This window comes from Mauremys reevesii, linkage group 5 (assembly GCF_016161935.1).
Source record: "Mauremys reevesii isolate NIE-2019 linkage group 5, ASM1616193v1, whole genome shotgun sequence".
NCBI classification, from domain to species: Eukaryota; Metazoa; Chordata; order Testudines; family Geoemydidae; genus Mauremys; species Mauremys reevesii.
The window spans coordinates 140,353,748-140,377,340 of record NC_052627.1 but is presented as its reverse complement, the minus strand read 5'-3'; the positions used below and the strand labels follow the sequence as shown (position 1 = coordinate 140,377,340).

The window sequence follows — 23,593 nt, the reverse complement described above, 5'->3', positions numbered from 1 at the left end:
TGCCATGCAGGGGAACGCGGCTCACTCTGGGGGGCAGCTTTACCTTGGGCTCCGGGGGCTCCAAGACGGACTGGCGCTGCTCCTGCCGCCGGTACCCAAAGAAGGTGCTGCCGCGATTCTCCCTGCGGTCGCTCTTGCGCTCCTCGGCCTCAGGGGGATGCTCAGGAGCACAGGGCACCGACTTCCTGGAGGGAGGGGGCTCTGTGCTGCAGACACCCCCAGGGGAGCCTTGTGAGAGTGGGGTGGGGGCAGTGATGGGGGGGCAGGTGGCCACGATGTAGAGTGGAAAGAGGGGGAGGGCAGGAGCTGGGAGGAGAGGGGCAGCGAGGCAGGGTGGGGCTGGGGGCAGCCACTGGCTGAGGGGGGAGGGGAGGGCAGTCCCTGGGGACATGGGCAGCATGGCTGGGGGGGCGGCCGGTGGCTGGGGGGGGGAGGGGAGGGCAGAGCAGGGCTGCTCCCTGGCTCCAGGACTCACCTGTCTTGGTGTGGGCGGCTGGGTGGCTCCGTTTCCGGGCCCCACAACTTGGAGTGGGGGCGGCCTCCGCGCCTCTCCTCCAGGAAGGGCTGCAAGCACAAGGAGCCAGGGGGCCAGGGCTGAGCTTCTCTCCCCAGGCCTGTAGCCCCCTCTCCCAGCCCAGCCCCTGTCCCCACGGGGCAGCTCCCCTCCTACCCGCCCCCCCACCCGGCAGCATGGCCACTGGAGCGCTGGGGCCACGGAGAGAGCTCGGGGGGGGGGAGTGGGGCCAGGTGCAGAGATGCCGAAAGATCCTGCTCTGCAGTTGCCGAGCCCCTCTTGGGGTGAGATCCAGGGGTGTCAGTGTTTGGCTGCCGACACCTTCCCTGGGGCAGGGCTCAGGCTCATGGCCTGCGGGCACCCAGCCCACCCCACACTGGTTCACAGCGAGTCACAACCGGGCTGATTTCTGGCACAGAGAAACCATTCGGCTTCTCAGCAACGTCCAAATCCTTAGCACCTCCACCCTGACGGGCGGCCCCCCTAACCCTGCCCCCAGCCTGCCGGGCGGCCCCGCTGACCCTGCCCCCAGCCTGCCAGGCGGCCCCACTGACCCTGCCCCCGCCTGCCGGGCAGCCCCGCTGACCCTGCCCCCGCCTGCCGGGCGGCCCCGCTGACCCTGCCCCCGCCTGCCGGGCGGCCCCGCTGACCCTGCCCCCGCCTGCCAGGCAGCCCCACTGACCCAGCCCCGCCTGCCGGGCGGCCCCACTGACCCTGCCCCGCCTGCCGGGCGGCCCCACTGACCCTGCCCCTGCCGGGCGGCCCTGACCCTGCCCCCGCCTTCCAGGTGGCCCCACTGACCCTGCCCCCACCTGCCGGGCGGCCCTGACCCTGCCCCCAGCCTGCCGGGCGGCCCCGCTGACCCTGCCCCTGCCTGCCGGGCGGCCCCGCTGACCCTGCCCCGCCTGCCGGGCGGCCCCCGCTGACCCTGCCCCGCCTGCCGGGCGGCCCCACTGACCCTGCCCCGCCTGCCGGGCGGCCCCCGCTGACCCTGCCCCAGCCTGCCGGGCGGCCCCCGACCCTGCCCCCAGCCTGCCAGGCGGCCCCACTGACCCTGCCCCAGCCTGCCGGGCGGCCCTGACCCTGCCCCAGCCTGCCAGGTGGCCCCACTGACCCTGCCCCCACCCTGCCGGGCGGCCCCGACCCTGCCCCAGCCTGCCGGGCGGCCCCGCTGACCCTGCCCCGCCTGCCGGGCGGCCCCGCTGACCCTGCCCCGCCTGCCAGGCAGCCCTGCTGACCCTGCCCCAGCCTGCCGGGCGCCCCCGCTGACCCTGCCCCACCTGCCAGGCAGCCCCCGACCCAGCCCCGCCTGCCAGGAGGTTCCACTGACCCTGCCCCCAGCCTGCCAGGCGGCCCCGCTGACCCTGCCCCCAGCCTGCCAGGCGGCCCCACTGACCCAGCCCCCGCCTGCCAGGCGGCCCCAATGACCCTGCCCCCGCCTGCCAGGTGGCCCCACTGACCCTGCCCCCACCTGCCGGGCCGCCCCGCTGACCCTGCCCCCGCCTGACAGGCAGCCCCCCGACCCAGCCCCCACCCATGGCCTGCAGGCAGCCCCGCCTGCTTGCACCCTCTCCGCTCCCCTGCCTGCCCCCCCGCCCACTCCCACCCCGTGCCCGCCCACACTCACCAGCTCCCGCAGGCCGTACTGGCTCTCCACCTTGGCTCGCAGCTGCACGAAGCACTGCTCCATGCGCTCATGGAAGGGCCTGAGGTCCTCAGTCACCTTCCTGCCGTGGATCCGGATCCCCTCTGCCAAGAGCGGAATCTGCCGGGAAACAGGCCCCGTGCCAGTGCCCACAGGATGGACACGGGCCTTGGCTCACACAACCCAGGCGCTACAGGGACAAGGGTGCCTAGGTGGAGGGCTGGGGGGCAATGGGGGCTGGGCAGCACCCACACGGGCCTGGCAGGGCTGAGGGGTCATTGCCTGGTGCCGGAATGGGCAGTGGCCTGCCCAGCGAAAAGGCTCAGGAGACGAGCCCCCGGTTTGGGGGACTCTAAGGATCCTCCAGGGTTCTGCCTGGAGCAGCTGCAGGAGGCTGGGGCAGAAACACCCTCAGGAAGCCCTGGGATGCTGGGGAGCCCTGCAGCAAGGGGGGAGCTACCTGCCAGGCGATCAGGTCCTGCAGCGTCTCAATACTGGCCTGGTCCTCGGGGTGCTCCGTCTGGTAGGCCTCCTGGAAAAACGCCTGCAACAGCAAACCCGCCTCAGCTCCTGCCTCAGCCTGGCTCAGCACATGGCCTCAGCCCCCGGCAGGGTGCAGCTGAGCATGGAGCAGAGACACAACGGCTCACTCCCGACCCACAGCCCCTGGCTGTGTGAGCCTGGGTTCCCTCCTCTGCTCTCTGCCCCCCAGCTCTGCCGGTGCCCTCACTCCCGACCCACAGCCCCTGCTACTCCAGCCCTGACCCCCAAGCTCTGCCGGTGCCCTCACTCCCGACCCACAGCCCCTGCTACTCCAGCCCTGACCTCCAAGCTCTGCCGGTGCCCTCACTCCCGACCCACAGCCCCTGCTACTCCAGCCCTGACCTCCAAGCTCTGCCGGTGCCCTCACTCCCAACCCACAGCCCCCGGCTATCCATAAAAAGTATGGGCTGGATGAATGGATTATAAGGTGGCTAGAAAGCTGACTAGATTGTCGGGCTCAACGGGTATTGATCAATGGTTCCATGTCTAGTTGGCAGCCGGTTTCAAGCAGAGTGCCCCAAGGGTCGGTCCTGGGGCCGGTTTTGTTCAATATCTTCATTAATGATCTGGAGGATGGCGTGAACTGCACTCTCAGCAAGTTTGCAGCTGACACTAAACTGGGAGGAGCGGTAGATACGCTGGAGGGTAGGGATAGGATACAGAGGGACCTAGACAAATTAGAGGATTGGGCCAAAAGAAACCTGATGAGGTTCAATGTAGCTAGCTGGGTTTGTGATGACCGGGAGAACCGTATGGTGACTTGTCTGCCTGGTGCAAAGGTTGCGGATCTCTCGAGGCATCTAGACAGACTTATGCTGGGGAGGAGCCGGTGGTCGTGGTACATGTAGGTACCAATAACATAGGGAAGGGTAGGAGAGATGTCCTAGAGGCCAAATTTAGGCTGCTAGGGAAGAGACTGAAATCCAGGACCTCTATGGTGGCATTCTCAGAAACGCTCCCAGTTCCACGCGCAGGGCCAGGTAGGCAGGCAGAGCTTCAGAGTCTCAATGCGTGGATGAGAAGATGGTGTAGAGAGGAGGGGTTCACGTTCATTAGGAACTGGAGAAACTTTTGGGATGGGGGGAGCCTATACAAGAGAAATGGGCTCCACCTAAACCAGAGTGGAACCAGACTGCTGGCACTAAACATTAAAAAGGTTGTAGAGCAGTTTTTAAACTAGGAGATGGGGGAAAGCCGACTGCTGCAGAGGAGTGTGTGGATCGGACACAGACTTCTCTTAGGGGAGAGTCTAATGATAGAGAACCTCCAGGTTATAGTCAGGAGCAGAGGATGGAAGAGGATAATGTAAGGGCCGGGTCAGATGATAAACAGTCACATAAAAAAGAATCTGGCACATCAGAAAAGGGCAGACAAATAAACAGGGACAAGTTTTTAAAGTGCTTGTACACAAATGCCAGAAGTCTAAATAATAAGATGGGTGAACTAGAGTGCCTTGTGATAAAGGAGGATATTGATATAATAGGCATCACAGAAACCTGGTGGACTGAGAGCAATCAATGGGACACAATCATTCCGGGGTACAAAATATATCGGAAGGACAGAACAGGTCGTGCGAGGGGGAGAGTGGCACTATATGTGAAAGAAAATGTAGATTCAAATGAAGTAAAAATCTTAAGTGAATCCACAGGTTCCACAGAATCTCTGTGGATAGAAATTTCATGCTCTAATAAAAATATAATATTAGGGATCTATTATCGACCACCTGACCAGGATAGTGATGATGAAATGCTAAGGGAAATTAGAGAGGCTATCAAAATTAAGAACCCAATAATAGTGGGGGATTCCAATTATCCCCATATTGACTGGGAACATTTCACTTCAGGACAAAATGCAGAGATAACATTTCTCGATACTTTAAATGACTGCTTCATGGAGCAGCTGGTACGGGAACCCACAAAGGGAGAGGCAACTCTTGATTTACTCCTGAGTGGAGCACAGGAGCTGGTTCAAGAGGTAACTATAGCAGGACTGCTTGCAAATAGTGACCATAATACAATAGCATTCAACATCCCTGTGGTGGGAAGAACACCTCAACTGCCCAATACTGTGGCATTTATTTTCAAAAGGGGGAACTATGCAAAAATGAGGGGGTTAGTTAGACAAAAGTTAAAAGGTACAGTGACTAAAGTGAAATCCCTGCAAGCTGCATGGGCGCTTTTTAAAGCCACCGTAATAGAGGCCCAACGTCAATGTATACCCCAAATTAAGAAACACAGTAAAAGAACTAAAAAAGAGCCACCATGGCTTAACAACCATGTAAAAGAAGCCATGAGAGATAAAAAGACTTCCTTTAAAAAGTGGAAGTCAAATCCTAGTGAGGCAAATAGAAAGGAGCACAAACACGGCCAAATTAAGTGCAAGAATGCAATAAGAAAAGCCAAAGAGGAGTTTGAAGAACAGCTAGCCAAAAACTCCAAAGGTAATAACAAAATGTTTTTTAAGGAAGCCTGCTAAACAACCAGTGAGGCCTCTTGACGATGAAAATACAAAAGGAGTGCTTAAAGACAATAAAGTCATTGTGGAGAAACTAAATGGATTCTTTGTTTCAGTCTTCATGGCTGAGGATGTTAGGGAGATTCCCAAACCTGAGCCGTCCTTTGTAGGTGACAAATCTGAGGAACTGTCTCAGACCGAAGTGTCACTAGAGGAGGTTTTGGAATTAATTGATAGACTCAACATTAACAAGTCACCAGGACCAGATGGCATTCACCCAAGAGTTCTGAAAGAACTCAAATGTGAAGTTGCGGAACTATTAACTAAGGTTTGTAACCTGTCCTTTAAATCAGCTTCGGTACCCAATGACTGGAAGTTAGCTAATGTAACGCCAATATTTAAAAAGGGCTCTAGAGGTGATCCTGGCAATTACAGACCGGTAAGTCTAACGTCAGTACCGGGAAAATTAGTCGAAACAATAGTTAAGAATAAAATTGTCAGACACATAGAAAAACATAAACTGTTGAGCAATAGTCAACATGGTTTCTGTAAAGGGAAATCGTGTCTTACTAATCTATTAGAGTTCTTTGAAGGGGTCAACAAACATGTGGACAAGGGGGATCCAGTGGACATAGTGTCCTTAGATTTCCAGAAAGCCTTTGACAAGGTCCCTCACCAAAGGCTCTTACGTAAATTAAGTTGTCATGGGATAAAAGGGAAGGTCCTTTCATGGATTGAGAACTGGTTAAAGGACAGGGAACAAAGGGTAGAAATTAATGGTAAATTCTCAGAATGGAGAGGGGTAACTAGTGGTGTTCCCCAAGGGTCAGTCCTAGGACCAATCCTATTCAATTTATTCATAAATGATCTGGAGAAAGGGGTAAACAGTGAGGTGGCAAAGTTTGCAGACGATACTAAACTGCTCAAGATAGTTAAGACCAAAGCAGACTGTGAAGAACTTCAAAAAGATCTCACAAAACTAAGTGATTCGGCAACAAAATGGCAAATGAAAATTCATGTGGATAAATGTAAAGTAATGCACATTGGAAAAAAATAACCCCAACTATACATACAATATGATGGGGGCTAATTTAGCTACAATGAGTCAGGAAAAAGATCTTGGAGTCATCGTGGATAGTTCTCTGAAGATGTCCACGCAGTGTGCAGAGGCGGTCAAAAAAGCAAACAGGATGTTAGGAATAATTAAAAAGGGGATAGAGAATAAGATGGAGATTATCTTACTGCCCTTATATAAATCGATGGTACGCTCACATCTCAAATACTGCATACAGATGTGGTCTCACCTCAAAAAAGATATACTGGCACTAGAAAAGTTTCAGACAAGGGCAACTAAAATGATTAGGGGTTTGGAACAGGTCCCATATGAGGAGAGATTAAAGAGGCTAGGACTCTTCAGCTTGGAAAAGAGAAGACTAAGGGGGGATATGATAGAGGTATATAAAATCATGAGTGATGTTGAGAAAGTGGATAAGGAAAAGTTATTTACTTACTCCCATAATACAAGAACTAGGGATCACCAAATGAAATTAATAAGCAGCAGGTTTAAAACAAATAAAAGGAAGTTCTTCTTCACACAGCGCACATTCAACTTGTGGAACTCCTTACCTGAGGAGGTTGTGAAGGCTGGACTATAACAGGGTTTAAAAGAGAACTAGATCAATTCATTAATGGCTATTAGCCAGGCTGGGTAAGGAATGGTGTCCCTAGCCTCTGTTCGTCAGAGGGTGGATATGGATGGCAGGAGAGAGATCATTTGATCATTGCCTGTTAGGTTCACTCCCTCAGGGGCACCTGGTATTGGCCAATGTCGGTAGACAGGATACTGGGCTAGATGGACCTTTGGTCTGACCTGGTACGGCCGTTCTTATGTTATGTAAGGACAAGTGTAGAGTCCTAGTGGTACCTGATGACAGAACAAGGAGTAATGGTCTCAAATTGCAGAGGGGGAGGTTTAGGTTGGATATTAGGAAACACTATTTCACTAGGAGGGTGGTGAAGCACTGGAATGGGTCACCCTTGCCCCGCCTTCTGCCCCGAGGCCCCACCCTGCTCACTCCCTCCCTCCTCCCTCCCTTTCACCGGGCTGGGGCAGGGGGTTGGAGTGTGGGAGGGGGTGCAGACTCCGGGCTGGGTGTGCATGCTCCAGGGAGGGGCCAGAAATGAGGGATTATGGGTTCAGGAGGGGACTCGGGGTTGGGGCTGAGGAGTTCAGAGGGCAGGAGGGGCTCAGGATTGGGACAGGGGGTTGGGGTGTGGGAGGGGGTTAGGGGCGTGGGCTCCAGGCAGCGCTTACCTCAGGCGGCTCCCAGAAGCATCTGGCATGTCCCTCTGGCTCCCAGGCTCAGGGCGGCCAGGTGGCTCCGCACACTGCCCCTGCCTGCAGGCACTGCTCCCGCAGCTCCCACTGGCTGCGGTTCCTGGCCAATGGGAGCTCAGAGTCAGCGCGCAGAGACCCCTGGCCGCCCCTGCGCCTAGGAGCTGGACATGCCGGCTGCTTCAGGGAGCTGCGTGGAGCCGGGCAGGGAGCCTGCCTTAGCCCCGCTGTGCTGCCAACCGGACTTTCAGTGGCCTGGTCAGCAGTGCTGACCAGAGCTGCTCAGGGTCCCTTTTTGACAGGGCGTTGCAGTGGAAAAGCGAATGCCTGGCAACCCTATCTGTGCTCCCTTCCCCACAGCTCTGCCGGTGCCCCTCACTCCCGACTCGCAGCCCCTGCTACCCCAGCCCTGCCCCCCCCAGCCCTGCCAGTGCCCCTCACTCCCGACTCGCAGCCCCTGCTACCCCAGCCCTATCCCCCTGAGCTCAGCTGATGCTCCTGAATCCTCACCTGCCGCCCCAGCCCTGTCTCACCTGCTGATGCTCCTCACTCCCAACGCGCAGCCCCCTGGGACCCCAGCCCTGGGCTCCCCATAGACCATTAACTACTCTGTGATGTTTTACACTGCTCCCTGCATGACAGCAGCTCACTGGAGGCAGGTGGTGATGCCCCCTTGTTTGGGGTCAGACCTCCAGAGCAGCAGGACTGCGCCCTGCCCCCACCCGCCCTGGAGCTCTCACCGTCTCATACTTGGCGAAGCCCCCCATGACGGCCGGGTCCACGATGCCGTTGAGGAGCATGGACAGCGGGTTGACAGGCAGGCTGGGCTCGCTGTGGTGCCGGTTGATCTCGGTCAGGATTTTCTCATTGGTTTTCTTCATGGTCTCGATGGCATTTTCCAGGGGGCTGATGATGGTCTGGGCCGGGGCAGGGAGGCTATTCAGTGGCTGCAGAGGGCTGGGGGCTCGGCCCATTTCACCCAGGGCCCCCCGGCTGGCCACAATCCCACCCGAGAACAGGCGGCGCTGGGCAGGCTGTGATCCCCCACAGGGACCCCACCACAAACCTCGCCCGCCTGCATCCAAGCTGCTCCCAGGGTCACGTCCCCCATTGGCAGCCCAACACGCCGGGCATCTCCCGGCCCAGGGAGAGGAGGGTTGGGGAGGCCAAGGCCTGGTTCTGCTGCCTCCACACCCTGTGGCCGGGGACTCCTGGGCAAGGCAGGATTTCTTCCCTAGGCCCCACACAAGCAGGGCTGGGGCCACCTCCCCGCACTACCTCTGGGGCTCACCAGGCAGCTGGGACACTGGATCCAGATTGAACCAGGTGTGACAAAGGGGAATGTGTGCCTCAGTTTCCCCCAGACCTTGCACGGCTCCCAGCGGGGCGGGGGAGGGGAGAGGGGTTCAGTTTGCTCTCAGGACAGGCCAAGAGTAAGGAACCACTGAGAGCGCCAGGGGGTCAGAGAGTCAATGGCAGCGCCAGGGGGTCAGAGAGTCAATGGCAGCGCCAGGGGGTCAGAGAGTCAATGGCAGCGCCAGTGACTCCGGGTCTCCTGCCTCGCAGCCGGGAGCTGAGCAGAGACCCCAGCTGAGAACAAAGGCCAGGGCAGGGGTGGGAGGGGCTAAGTGTCCGGGTGGGTAGGAGGGCACCCCCCCCCGATGCCCGGCACCCCCCCCCGCTTCCCACCTCCCCCAGTTCCTCCCTTGCCAGGGTCTCACCCTGGTGGTGGCTATGACCATAAACCAGCGCAGGATCCCAGGCAGCGGATAGGCCGTCACGTAGGTCGTTCTCTCGATCCACATGGTCTGCGGGGGGGTCAGAGCTCAGTCATCACATGGGCCTTGGCTGAGGGAAGCTGAACAGCTCCTCCCACCTGGGAACCCCCTGGCCACCCCGAGCACAGGGCCCCCGCGATGCCCCTTTGCCCCCTCCCCCGAGCACAGGGCCCCCGCAATGCTCCCTCGTCCCACCAGAGCACAGCCCCACCACCACTCCCAGGACCCCGAGCATAGGGCACCCCAATGCTCCTTGCCCTCCCGAGCACAGGGCCCCCGCAATGCTCCCTTGCCCCCTCCCCCGAGCACAGGGCCCCCGATGCTCCCTCGTCCCCCCAGAGCACAGCCCCCCCACCACTCCCCAGGACCCCCCCGAGCATAGGGCACCCCCAATGCTCCCTTGCCCCCTCCCCCGAGCACAGGGCTCCCCCATTGCTCACGCCCACCCTGAGACATCTGCACCCCCCATTCCCCCCTAAGCATGGGGCTCCCCCAGGAACTGGCTCACCGCAAACTCATTGTCAGGGTCCTTCGGGCCTTTCCTGAAGGGCCGCGAGTAGCTGAACTGCTGGATGTTGTTGGCTTTATAGAAACTGCAGGAAGAAGGCGGGGTCAGCGTCGTGGGGGGGGACACTCCCTCCATGTACTGCACCCTGTCCCAGGACCTGCATCAACTCCCCTCCCCCGAGCACTCTTCCTGGCCCCCTGGGGAATTGCCCCCCTGGGCCTGGGGACCCACCCCCCGAGCACCCTTCCTGGCCCCCTGGGGAATTGCCCCCCTGGGCCCGGGGACCCACCCCCCCAGCACCCTTCCTGGCCCCCTGGGGAATTGCCCCCCATGCCCGGGGACCCACCCCCTGAGCACCCTTCCTGGCCCCCTGGGGAATTGCCCCCCCGGGCCCGGGGACCCCCCCCCAGCACCCTTCCTGGCCCCTGGGGTGCCCCCGGGCCCGGGACCCACCCCCAGCACCCTTCCTGGCCCCTGGTGGTGCCCCCGGGCCCGGGACCCACCCCCAGCACCCTTCCTGGCCCCTGGGAATTGCCCCCGGGCCGAGGACCCACCCCAGCACCCTTCCTGGCCCCCTGAAATTGCCCCTGGGCCTGGGGACCCACCCCCCGAGCACCCTTCCTGGCCCCTGGCGGGTGCCCCCATGCCCGAGGACCCACCCCTGAGCACCCTTCCTGGCCCCTGAAATTGCCCCCGGGCCGGGACCCACCCCCAGCACCCTTCCTGGCCCCTGGTGAAGTGCCCCCGGGCCCGGGGACCCACCCCCCCAGCACCCTTCCTGGCCCCCTGGGGAATTGCCCCCCCGGGCCCGGGGACCCACCCCCCAGCACCCTTCCTGGCCCCCTGGGGAATTGCCCCCCTGGGCCTGGGGACCCACCCCCCGAGCACCCTTCCAGGCCCCTGGCGGTGCCCCCATGCCCGAGGACCCACCCCCCAGCACCCTTCCTGGCCCCCTGGGGAATTGCCCCCCAGGGCCGGGGGACCCCCCCCGAGCACCCGTCCTGGCCCCCTGGTGAATTGCCCCCCTGGGCCTGGGGACCCACCCCCAGCACCCGTCCTGGCCCCTGGTGGTGCCCCGGGCCCGGGACCCACCCCCAGCACCCTTCCTGGCCCCTGAAATTGCCCCCCCCGGGCCCGGGGCCCCCCCCCCCGAGCCCCCTTCCTGGCCCCCTGGGGAATTGCCCCCCTGGGCCAGGGGACCCACCGCCCCAGCACCCTTCCTGGCCCCCTGGGGAATTGCCCCCCTGGGCCCGGGGACCCACCCCCCAGCACCCTTCCTGGCCCCTGAATTGCCCCCTGGGCCCGGGACCCACCCGAGCACCCGTCCTGGCCCCCTGGGGAATTGCCCCCCGGGGACCCACCCCCCGAGCACCCTTCCTGGCCCCCGGGGGAATTGCGCCCCCGGGCCCGGGGACCCACCCCCCGAGCACCCTTCCTGGCCCCCTGGGGAATTGCCCCCGGGACCCACCCCCGAGCACCCTTCCCGGCCCCTGGGAATTGCCCCGGGCCGGGACCCACCCCGAGCACCCTTCCTGGCCCCTGGGAATTGCCCCCATGCCTGGGGACCCACCCCCAAGCACCCTTCCTGGCCCCTGAAATTGCCCCCGGGCCGGGACCCACCCCCGAGCACCCTTCCTGGCCCCTGGGAATTGCCCCCGGGCCGGGGACCCACCCCGAGCACCCTTCCTGGCCCCTGAGGGAATTGCCCCGGGACCCACCCCCGAGCACCCTTCCTGGCCCCTGGGGTGGGTCCCGGGCCGGGACCCACCGAGCACCCTTCCTGGCCCCTGGGGTGGGTCCCGGGCCCGGGACCCACCCCTGAGCACCCTTCCTGGCCCCTGGGTGCGCCCCGGGCCGAGGACCCACCCCGAGCACCCTTCCTGGCCCCTGGGAATTGCCCCTGGGCCTGGGGACCCACCCCCCGAGCACCCTTCCTGGCCCCTGGGAATTGCGCCCCGGGCCCGGGACCCACCCCGAGCACCCTTCCTGGCCCCCTGGGGAATTGCCCCCCTGGGCCTGGGGACCCACCCCCCGAGCACCCTTCCTGGCCCCCTGGGGAATTGCCCCCCCATGCCCGGGGACCCCCCCCGAGCACCATTCCTGGCCCCCTGGGGAATTGCCCCCCTGGGCCTGGGGACCCACCCCCAAGCACCCTTCCTGGCCCCTGGGGAATTGCAACCCCATGCCCGGGGACCCCCCCCAGCACCCTTCCTGGCCCCTGAAATTGCCCCCATGCCCGGGGACCCCGAGCACCCTTCCTGGCCCCTGGTGGGTGCCCCCCGGGCCCGGGACCCACCCCAGCACCCTTCCTGGCCCCTGGTGGTGCCCCTGGGCCTGGGGACCCACCCCTGAGCACCCTTCCTGGCCCCTGGGAATTGCCCCCCTGGGCCGGGGGACCCACCCCAGCACCCTTCCTGGCCCCTGGGAATTGCCCCTGGGCCCGGGACCCACCCCTGAGCACCCTTCCTGGCCCCTGGGAATTGCCCCCTGGGCCGGGGACCCACCCCTGAGCACCCTTCCTGGCCCCTGGGAATTGCCCCTGGGCCCGGGACCCACCCCGAGCACCCTTCCTGGCCCCTGGGAATTGCCCCCTGGGCCCGGGACCCCAAGCACCCTTCCTGGCCCCCTGGGGAATTGCCCCCCCGGGCCCGGGGACCCACCCCCCCAGCACCCTTCCTGGCCCCCTGGGGAATTGCCCCCCTGGGCCCGGGGACCCACCCCCCGAGCACCCTTCCTGGCCCCCTGGGGAATTGCCCCTGGGCCCGGGACCCCTGAACACCCTTCCTGGCCCCCTGGGGAATTGCCCCCCTGGGCCTGGGGACCCCCCCCGAGCCCCCTTCCGGGCCCCTGAGAACTGCCCCCGGGCCCGGGACCCCAGCACCCTTCCTGGCCCCTGGAGAATTGCCCCTGGGCCCGGGACCCCGAGCACCCTTCCTGGCCCCCTGGAGAATTGCCCCCCTGGGCCCGGGGACCCACCCCCTGAGCACCCTTCCTGGCCCCCTGGGGAATTGCCCCCCCGGGCCCGGGGACCCCCCCTGAACACCCTTCCGGGCCCCCTGGGGAATTGCCCCCCTGGGCCTGGGGACCCACCCCCCGAGCACCCTTCCTGGCACCAGGACCTGCAGGCGGGGGCACTGGCATGCCCACCTTGGGGGATCTGGGCCCTGGGCACTCACTTGACAATCTGCTCGGGGACGTTCCTGCCCCTGAATCGGTCCCTGGCCTCCTCCACGGGCTGCACGGTGAAGCACTGGATATCTGGGCCGAGTGAAGGAGCAGCCAGAGCACAGGTCTGTCCCGGGCTGAGCCCTGCTGGGGGGGCCCACAGGACCCCTGCGCCTGCCACACCCAGCCAGAGCCCTGCACAAGGGAAGCCCCGTGGTGGGGCACGCTCGGGGGAGGGGAGGGCCTATGTGGGGCGTGCTTGGGACGGGGGACACGCTCGTGCCCAGGGTAACACCGACAGACCCCGGTGGTCGGCAGGCGGGATCGAACCAGCGACCTCGGGAGCTTAGTGCACGAGCTAAAAGCCAGCCGGCTGTAGGGCAGACTCATCATCTCTCTCTGAGTGGTCTCGTCTGGGTGCCACTAGACGGGCCCGAACCCCGCACGCAGGAGGGGTGTGGGTCACACTGGGATGTGAGACAGCTGGGCCTTGGCCACGGAGCTGGGGACGGGGAGGATACACTGGCCCGGTGAGTCGGTGACGTCCTGCTCCGGCGGGGACGTGGTCTGCAGCTTCTCGGCATAGGGGAAGGGAGTCAGCAGCCGCATCTCAAAGTCCTCCCGGCGCTCGTACTCCTTGCCTCGGTAAATGAACACCTTGTTCTGGGGGGTGGGGAGAAAGGTCAGTGTCCCTGTCCTCCTGTCCCACGAGGGCCACGCCTGCCTGGCCCAACCCCGCTGCAATGGCCTGGCCTAGCGTGTGTGTGTGTGTGGGGGGGGAATATACCAGCCGGTGGAGGATGGGGGGCCAGCCAGGCCCATTCTGCGTGGGGGAGGAGTCACCAGGCACTGGCAGGGAGTGGGGGGCCCCGGCCTGGCTCCTCCCCCACTATCCCAGCCCTTCCCCCTCCCCCCAGGCCTTGCACACGGTCAGACCCTGCTGGAACCTCTCTCAGGGAAGTCGAGGCAGAGTCCCCAGGCCGCAGGGTCTCAGGCTGTGGCCAGGGGACTTTCCAGAGGAGGATCCCTGGGGCGGCAGGGGGAGAGGAGCATGGTGGGGTCCGGGGCTCGGCCATCAGCGGGGGGCCCTCGCCCAAGGCTGTCACAGGGGCCGACACCGACCCGGCCCCTGGGGCCCAGGAGCACTTGCCGGTGCTCAGCTGGGGGCTGGCAGAGCAGCGGGTGGTTGGCTGCGATGGGCCCCAGGGGGTCTCTTACCCGCAGGAACGTGGGGAAGCCCTGCCCGTAGTAGCCCACGGCGAAGTAGTCTGGGCTGGGCCGCAGCACCTTCAGGATGTTCTCGTAGAACTTTGCCTCCCGCTGCTACAAGACACAGGACGGGGCCCCACCCCGCTCAGACGTTTTCACCCAACTCCACTACCCAGGAGGAGGCAGATTGGAGACCGGCTCTGCCAACTCCCCTGAACTGTCCCCTCGTATCCCAGTCCTGCCGGTGCCCCTCACTCCCGACCCGCAGCCCCTACAGCCCAGCCCTGGGCTCCCCTCAGCTCTGCCGGTGCCCCTCACTCCCGACCCACAGCCCCCTGCTAGCCCAGCCCTGGGCTCCCCCCAGCTCTGCCGGTGCCCCTCACTCCCGACCCGCAGCCCCTGCCAATCCAGCCCTGGGCTCCCCTCAGCTCTGCCGGTGCCCCTCACTCCCGACCCACAGCCCCGGCTAGCCCAGCCCTGGGCTCCCCCCAGCTCTGCCGGTGCCCCTCACTCCCGACCCGCAGCCCCCTGCTAGCCCAGCCCTGGGCTCCCCCCAGCTCTGCCGGTGCCCCTCACTCCCGACCCGCAGCCCCTGCCAGCCCAGCCCTGGGCTCCCCCCAGCTCTGCCGGTGCCCCTTACTCCCGACCCGCAGCCCCTGTTAGCCCAGCCCTGGGCTCCCCCCCAGCTCTGCCGGTGCCCCTCACTCTCGACCCGCAGCCCCGGCTAGCCCAGTTCTGGGCTCCCCACGAGCTGACAGTGTCCCTGTCTGGTGCCCCCCTTGCACATTCAGTTCCGAGGCGCAGCCCCTGCCCCCCAGACTCACCAGGATGTCACTCAGCATTTCGTACTCAAAGACCTCACTCTCGTACTGCTCGGCCAGCTCCTTGCAGATGTGAATCGCCTCCTCCCACATCTGCTGGGAGACGGGGGGCAGAGTCAGGGGCTCTGCACGGGAGGGTGGAGCCCTGCTCTGGGCATTGCCTCTGGCACCCACTGATCTGCTGCTGGGGAGCAGGGTCACTGCCCGGGCAGGTTCTGCCCCCGCTCTGCCAGGCCAAGGGGCACCTGCTGGGCCGTGGGACCAGCCCTGGGAGAGGGTGTGATGAGCCTCTCTGGAGAGAGCAGGCCCAGGCTGTGGGGGCGAGTGTGGCATGGCGGGCCGGGCACCCCTGCCACAGGGATCGGGCCCGGCCGCGGCTGGCAGCTGCCTGGCCGCAGTGGGGGCAGCTGGGCCCAGACGGGACTGAATGACCTCACGGTGCAGCTCGTCCCCGGGCAGGGCTGCAGGTGCACTGGGCCCACCAGAGCCATGGGCTGGCAGCTGCTGCAGGCTCACCAGCGTCCTGCAGGAGGCGCTCCCGCACCAGGGCTGAGCTGGGACCCAGCTCACCTGGGGCTGCCCATGTTCTGGGAGGCCTGGCCCAGAGGGGGCAGTGCCCAGACCCCCAGGGGACGAGGGGAACTGGCGAAACTATCAGCGCTCCTGGGCCCAGTGCTGGAGAGGGGAGGGAGGTACAGGCCTGTGGAGAAGGGGCTACGCCATGGGGAAAGGGGTACGGGCCCTGGGGAGGGGGGAAGGGGCCCTTGGAGAAGGGGTACAAGCTGCGGGGGGTACAGGCCCGTGGAGAAGGGGATACAGCTGTGGGGGGGGTACAGGCCATGGGGAGAGGCCCTTGGGGAGGGGGTACAGGGAGGGGGTGTGACGAAGTGGGGCTGCTCTTAATGTTTCCTCTGAATACTGTGTGGGTGCCTCAGTTTCCCCTATGCATTTCTTAAGGCTCCAGCGTGCATAAATAGCCGACACTTTGTATCCTGGCAACTAATGGCCAGGCCCTTCCCCCCTGCAAGGGGATGCTAAAGGTGTTGGAGACAAAGGGATCAGGTGACCTCCTGGCCCAGGAAAGAGACAAAGGCCAGAGAGGAGGGGCTGGAGGGGGTGTCAGTTTGGGGTTGGCTGGGGACGAGGAGTGAGGGCAGATGTGGGGGTCTGGCTCACTGCCCCCCAGAATGGACCCGGCCGAGGGGTCCGGTTCGCGGTACCTACAAGCTCTGTTTTAGACCCCGTTCCTGTCATCGAATAAACCTCTGTGTTACTGGCTGGCTGAGAGTCACGTCTGACTGCGAAGTGGGGGGGCAGGACCCTGTGGCTTCCCCAGGACCCCGCCTGGGCGGACTCGCTGTGGGAAGCGCACGGAGGGGCAGGGGATGCTGAATGCTCCAAGGAGAGACCCAGGAGGTGAAGCCGTGGGAGCTTCTTGCCCTGCAGACAGGCTGCTCCGAGGGAGAGGAGGCTCCCCAGAGTCCTGCCTGGCTTGTGGGGAGCAGTTCCAGAGCAGCGCCCGGGGACTCCATGACAGGGGGTATGGGCCATGAGGAGAGGGGTACAGGCCCGTGGAGAAGGGGGTACGGCCGTGGGAAGGGAGTACGGGCCATGGGGAGAGGGGTACGGGCTGTGGGAAGGGGGTGAGGGCCCTTGGGGAAGGGGCAAGGGGCTGTGGGGAGGGGGGTACGGCCATGGGGAGGGGAGTCTCCCTGGGTCGCAGCCCTGCGCTCACCTTGCCCTGGTCGAAGTAGTGGATGATCTGGTTGTAGAGCGACTCCTTCAGCTGGCGCTGGGTGTGCAGGCTCTGGCTGTGGGAGCCCTGCATGGGGGCCGTGTTCGGCTCGTCCGACCACTGGGGAGAGGCACACAGACCCCCTGTCGCCACACAGCCAATGCCGCCCCTCCCACCCCCCGGCATGCAGCAGCAGGAGATGGGCTCCGGTACCCCAACTCCCCCCCCCCCCGGGACTCTGGGCATGGTACCCCACCTCCCCCACCCAGAGCTCTGGGTCTGGTACCCGACTCTGCCCCCCAGCACCCAGAGGGATCCCCCATCCCCAGAACCCCAAGAAGCTGCATGTGCAGCAGCAGGGTCCCCGTACCCCCCAGTACCCCAAGGAGCGGCGTGTGCAGCAGCAGGGTCCCCATCCCACCCCCCGGTACCCCAAGGAGCGGCGTGTGCAGCAGCAGGGTCCCCATCCCACCCCCTGGTACCCCAAGGAGCAGCGTGTGCACCAGCAGGGTCCCCGGCCCACCCCCCAGTACCCCAAGGAACGGCGTGTGCAGCAGCAGGGTCCCCGGCCCACCCCCCGGTACCCCAAGGAGCGGCGTGTGCAGCAGCAGGGTCCCGTCCCACCCCCCAGTACCCCAAGCAGCAGCGTGTGCACCATCAGGGTCCCCGGCCCACCCCCCCGGACCCCAAGGAACGGCGTGTGCAGCAGCAGGGTCCCCGGCCCACCCCCCGGTACCCCAAGGAGCGGCGTGTGCAGCAGCAGGGTTCCTGTCCCCACCCCCAGTACCCCAAGGAGCGGCATGTGCAGCAGCAGGATCCCCGGCCCACCCCCCGGTACCCCAAGGAGCGGCGTGTGCAGCAGCAGGGTCCCCCGCCCCCCCCCCCGGCCGCCCAGGAGCAGCGTGTGCAGCAGCAGGATCCCCGGCCCACCCCCCAGTACCCCAAGGAGCGGCGTGTGCACCAGCAGGGTCCCCATACCCCAAGGAGCGGCGTGTGCAGCAGCAGGGTTCCTGTCCCCACCCCCAGTACCCCAAGGAGCAGCGTGTGCAGCAGCAGGGTCCCGTCCCCCGCACCTGGAGGAGCTGGCCATGCAGAAGAGGTTCCTCACCTCGTGCAGTGACTGCGGGTCTCCGATAGGCCCATCCCAGCGGGGGCTTCACATCAGGGCACAGGCACCCCTGAGCCCTTGGGTGGCGAGTCTCAGCTCATCAGTGTCCGTTGGGCCCATGCCTGCCCCCTCGGCCTCCTCGTGCCAGACCCAGAGGCTGCTCCGGGGAGCGCGGGAGACCTGCTCTCAGTTCCTTCCCTACCCAAACGCCCTTGGGGACACCCCGAAGCAGGGGCACGGAGGGGGCCGGGCGTGCCCACAGGGCCACGTCTCCAAGAAAAAGTGAGTAACTATAGGGGGTCTGACGACGCGCTCTGGCCCCCGCCAGAGAGCGACTCCTGCTGGCCGCCCCGGGGACTAGCTCTGCGAGGCTGACGCCCCTTCCTGCGGCTCCGCCTGTCTCTCCGCTGCTCTCCCACTCAGCAGCCCCTCTCTCACTCCAGCAGCTGCTCTGCCGCTGGGGGCCCTCGGCCAGCTCACTCTGCGGCTCCCCTTCCAGGGGGGCTCCCCACAGTCCCAGGCAGTCCGCCCATTCACGGCCCACGCCACTCCCTCCGCAGCTGGCAGGAACCCGGGCCCCTCTGCTCCAGGTTCGGCTCAGGACCCTCAAATCGGCAGCCAAGGTCTGTTCCCGCCCAGGCCGTTCGTGAGCCTTTCTTACCTGGCTGACTCCCTCCCCGTCTGGGTTCACCGGCCTCCCAGCTGCCCCCGCCCCAGACAGTGACTGCAGGTTCCAAACACCCTCCCTTCTCCCAGCCCCCCGCTTCCAATTCTCTGTCTTCATACACGCAGCACAGCGGGTGCCCCACTTCTCAATCTGCACAGCATCCCACTTCAGGGGCCTCCCGAGCAGTATCCCCAGGGGAGGAGGGAGCTTTGGAGTCCAGGACTGATGGGAGCCCAGCAGAACCGAGTGCCGCATTGGATCTGGCGGCACAGATCAGGGCATAATGTCCTGAAGCCCCCGGAGCAGCCCTGCAGAGCTCAGATACTGGCACGTTCTGCAGTAGTGCTGGAGCTGTTTCCTGTGATCTGGGTGAATGTGCTAGCACCCTTTGGGGGAGCGCTAATACCCCCAGAGAGCCATCTCGATAGTCTGAGCAGAGAGCGAGGAGCCCTTCAATCTACCCCAAAGGAGACGGAGAGCCTAGGAGACTGGCTTGGTCCTATCTCAGCAGAAAGCCAGCACCCTTCTAACCTCCAGGCTATGAAAACAGGCTTCCTGCAGAGCACCATGCAGCTTCGGAAAAACCCTGGTGGACCAACAGCTCGGTCAGTGTGACGAACTGGGAATGTTCTTAATGTTTGCTCTGAATACTGGGTTGGTGCCTCAGTGTCCCCTATGCAGTTCTTAAGTATCTAGGTGGTGCGGTAAGGGGGTGTGATTGCTGCAGAGGAAGGGGCCAGTGCATCTAAATGCCTGACACTCTGTCTCCTAGCAACTGATGGCCTGGGCCCCTCCCCTGCAAAGGTGCCGGTTGAAGGTGTTGGAGACAAAGACGTCAGGTGACCTCCTGGCCCGGGAAAGGAGCTGATCAGAGTGAAGGGCAAACATGGGGGGTCTGGCTCACTGCCCCCCAGAATGGACCCGGCCGAGGGGTCCCGTTCGCGGTACCTACAAGCTCTGTGTTAGACCCTGTTCCTGGCATCGAATAAACCTCTGTGTTACTGGCTGGCTGAGAGTCACGTCTGACTGCGCAGTGGGGGGGGCAGGACCCTGTGGCCCCCCCAGGACCCCGCCTGGGCGGACTCGCTGGGGGAAGCGCACGGAGGGGCAGAGGATGCTGAATGCTCCAAGGAGAGACCCAGGAGGTGAAGCCGTGGGAGCTTCTTGCCCTGCAGACAGACTGCTCCGAGGGAGAGGAGGCTCCCCAGAGTCCTGCCTGGCTTTGTGGGGAGCAGTCCCAGAGCATCGCCCGGGGACTCCGTGACAGTCAGGATGGAACTTGGACAGAAGCTTAGGTAAGAACTTAGCATGTGGACATGAAGACACTTTGTCCTTGAAGAACAGCAAAAAGACCGAATCGGCTACCAAATTACCAGTCTCCCCGCCCCTACGGGCCGACATGATGGCCACTAAGAAAGCCGCCATCCTAGACAAATGGAACAGAGGAGAGGCTGGAATACGCTGTGGAGAACGTGGGTGTCTAGCTCCCATTTGTAGTCCTGAGAACTGCCTGCGGAGCACATGGGCTGTGCTGCTCCCAATAGCTGGGAGTAGACTGCCGAGATTTAGCGCTGATGAGCCAGGCACCAGTCCCACAGTTTCACGGCTTCAGCGCACAGGGAGGGGGTCTTGCTCCTCCCTGCTTATTGATACAGGACACATGGGATGCATTGTCTGTCATGGCCCTGACAGGGGCAGTGATCTCGACACCCTGAGCTCCAACAGATTGATGTGGAGTCCAGTTTCCTGAGCTGTCCATCTGCCCAGAGTCAGAGGGCACTGAGCATGTGTCTGGCGTTAAAGTCACTGGCAGGGCTGGGTGACGGAGAGGGATCCCTGCACAGTCAGACGCTGGGCTGATCCTTCCACCAGCCAAGGGAGGCCTCCACTTGTACAGGAGCTGGCAATTGTCTGTCCAGGGTGCTACTGACTGGAGAACAGGTGAGTCTGAGCCAGCCCTGGAAGCAGCGGAGGCAATGATGCAATGGTGCAAGCTGCCACGTTCCCCAGGAGCTGACAACAGTTGTTCCTTATTGTGGTCCAGAGGCGCCCTGGATTGCCCGTCCCAGACTGACAAAATCACAGATCTGTCCGAGGGAAGGTAGGCCCCGGCTGTCAACGAGTCCAAATACACCCCTGTAAACTGTCTGCCATATGGGACTATTTGACATGCAGCTGCCGACCCACCCCCTGGAACAGAGCGAGGGCTGGTGGGTGGCAGGTAGAACGGCCCTGGAGTAGCCAGCCACTGAAATCTGGGGAGTCTAGGATTGCTTCTTGTTGGAGGTAAGCAGCCACTCTTGCCAGCACCTCTGAGAACACCCTGGGCTGAGGAAAGGCTGCGGGGAAGCACGGGTATTGGCAGCAACCCTGGCCTACGGTCGAGCATAGCTATTTCCTGTGCGATGGGTGTATTCCTATATGGAAATTGGAATCTTGCAGGTCAACAGCTGAAAACCAATCCCCCTCCTCCAGTGAAGCAATTAGAGCTGCCAGAGTCACCTGAACTTGTCTAGAAGTCTTAGCTCTAAGATCGGTCTCTGCCCTCCATCCCTTTTTGGCACAAGGAATGTACCGTGAAATCCTTTGCTCTTGTGAGGATGCAGGACCAGGGCTAGTGCTCCTCATGAGAGAGAGATTTAACTTCTTGTCTCAGTAAAAGCCCCCCCCCCAATGATGTAAGTTACACCAGCCCTTAGGACAGTGCTACATCGGTGGGAGAGCTTCTCCTGCCAACGTAGCTGGGCTTCTCACAGAGGTGGAGTTCTCTCCAGTCGGCACAGAGCGTCTTCACCAGACACGCTGCAGCGGCGCAGTTGTGCTGACGTTGCGCTTCTAGTGTAGACTGGCCCTCAGAGAAGTGCTGCCTACTCCGCTCCTTTACTGCACCCTCCACCAGGGAGTTAGGAGGAGGGTGTGAGAAGAAAAAGTTAGAATCCTTGGGGGGAAACAGAACTTTATCCGCCCGGTTACATGTGGGTGGGACAGTGGAAGGTGTGTGCCGCACCAGCGTAGCCAGATCCAGGAGCAACTCATTGATGGCTAATGTCACCCTGGGGGCTATTGCTGACTGCAGGATATCCACCAAATGGGAGGTTTAAGCTGCAAATCCTTAACCTCTTTGAGTGGAATTTGAAGGGCATCAATTGCCCTCTTTTAGGAGGTCTTGATTTCTGGTAATTTCATCAGCCATGGCTGGTGGCAGAGGCATAACTTCCTCGTCCAGAGACGAGGATGAAAAAGGTGTCTGAGGGGTGGCCTCCTTTTCCACCCTGGCTTCCTGCTCCTCAAACATCTCCTGCGGTGGGGGCTGCTTGAACTTGGGCTCCCTATGAGATGGTACCGGTGGTCTGGCAGGTTGTTGTTGATAAACAGCCCAGGGGCCCAGTCTTTCCACTGGGGGCCCATATGGAAGTGGGGGGATGCATGGTTGGGTTAGGGTGAGAGCCCCATCTTCCCTGTGACTCTCCCAGAATGGGATACGGTGGAAGCCCCTGAAAGGAAACAGAGGAGACTGAGTCTCCTTCATCCTCATCCATCTCATCCAGCGGAGGAGCAACTGCCGAAAACGGTGGAGAGTGCTGTGGTACTGAGGAAAGTGACCCAGATATCAGGGTCTCGGTACCGAGATGCACTTGGTAACCATGAAGCACAGGGACCCCGGTTCATCCGTTATCAAGAGGTGGGGACCAGCAGCGACACAGTGCCAAGGACCTGGCCACCAAGCCAACAGTACCATCGAGGGAGGGCGTCCTGGTGTCGATGTCGATGGGGTCTGGTGCTGTTGCTTGCTTGGTGCTGAGGGTGTCATAGGTACCGATGGCGAGGCTCAGCTCGACTGCTTGGGGTTGCCCTTGCTGGCAGAGCGTACCGAGGCCCCGTCGGAGGAGTTGTGTCTCCTTTGAGCTCCAGCAGTCTGCAGCCGTACCGGAGGCAGAGTCCTTCCACTCAGTCGTGCTGAGGCAAGAGGGTGAGGCTCCGGAGAGCATGGATCTCGCTGGGGAACTGGACTTTTTGAGAGCTGGCTCAAAGTGAGAGTCCGCACTCCTCTTCTTAGAGACTTTCCCTGAAGCCCCCAAACCCTTCCCTCTCTTAGGGGAAGCCTGCGCCGAGGCAGATGGGCAGTGGGTCTGTCCGGAGACAGGCGTACGGGGGGCTCTCCTGACCTGACTCGGATGCTGGCCGATGGCAACGTTCCATCATGAAGAGTCTGAGTTTCATCTTCCTTGAGGGCCAGGCAGAAGCTGCACTTGTGGGGGATGTGGGGCTCCCACACGCAATGGACATGCTTGGCTTGGCTGTCGCTCCAGGCACGGCCTCTCAGCAGGAGCCTGGCGAGCCAGGAATGCCCTGCTAGGAAAAGCGAGGAGAAAAAACCAACCTCTTGGCTACTTAGCTAATGAACTCTGACTGCACTGAACTATGCCATCCTAGCCTGAGAGAAGCAGAGAAGCCGGGGCACACCCGGGATCCATCCTGGCCAAGGCGGTTGAGAAGGAACAGAGGGTGGTTCTCCCACATACTCACACATAGCCTCGGTGTCTGGCATGAGGAGGCCTAGGGCGCACGCATGGGCTGAACGATGCTGTGAGCTGAGACTCTCTGCTCAAGGGCTCGAGACACGCCTGCGCTCCTGCAATGCAGCAGCCGCCGGGATGTGCCTCTCGAAGAGAAAGCAGGTGCCCCCCGGCCCAGTACCATGAGGAGCCGTGCATGCAGCAGCAGCAGGTGCCCCCCTGGTACCATGAGGAGCCGCACGTGCAGCAGCAGCAGGTGCCCCCCTGGTACCATGAGGAGCCGCACATGCAGCAGCAGCAGGTGCCCCCCCGTACCATGAGGAGCCACATGCAGCAGCAGCAGGTGCCCCCCCCATACCTTGAGGAGCTGCGCATGCAGCAGCAGCAGCAGGTCCCCATACCTTGAGGAGCCGCACATGCAGCAGCAGCAGCAGGTCCCCCCCCCATACCTTGAGGAGCCGCGCATGCAGCAGCAGCAGGTCCGTCCCCCCCATCCCTTGAGGAGCCGCACATGCAGCAGCAGCAGGTCCCCCCCCATACCTTGAGGAACCACGCATGCAGCAGCAGCAGCAGGTCCCCATACCTTGAGGAGCC

The 23,593-nt window shown here is 63.0% G+C and overlaps 1 protein-coding gene across 6 annotated transcripts in view; it reads right to left on the bottom strand.

Annotated features, from left to right (window-relative positions):
• LOC120406127 (dedicator of cytokinesis protein 2-like) overlaps positions 1 to 23,593 on the bottom strand; it is a 317,936-nt gene that overhangs the window by 4,944 nt on the left and 289,399 nt on the right. For all 6 annotated transcript variants that reach the window (XM_039540455.1, XM_039540456.1, XM_039540457.1 and 3 more), the window contains 12 exons: positions 16,708 to 16,827; positions 14,976 to 15,065; positions 14,161 to 14,265; positions 13,464 to 13,605; positions 12,954 to 13,035; positions 9,778 to 9,862; positions 9,213 to 9,299; positions 8,232 to 8,408; positions 2,620 to 2,703; positions 2,142 to 2,279; positions 476 to 564; positions 44 to 206 (listed from right to left, as the gene is read on the bottom strand). In XM_039540455.1, the coding sequence (XP_039396389.1) occupies positions 44 to 206; positions 476 to 564; positions 2,142 to 2,279; positions 2,620 to 2,703; positions 8,232 to 8,408; positions 9,213 to 9,299; positions 9,778 to 9,862; positions 12,954 to 13,035; positions 13,464 to 13,605; positions 14,161 to 14,265; positions 14,976 to 15,065; positions 16,708 to 16,827 (1,362 nt within the window). The remainder of the gene's footprint in view (positions 1 to 43; positions 207 to 475; positions 565 to 2,141; positions 2,280 to 2,619; positions 2,704 to 8,231; positions 8,409 to 9,212; positions 9,300 to 9,777; positions 9,863 to 12,953; positions 13,036 to 13,463; positions 13,606 to 14,160; positions 14,266 to 14,975; positions 15,066 to 16,707; positions 16,828 to 23,593) is intronic.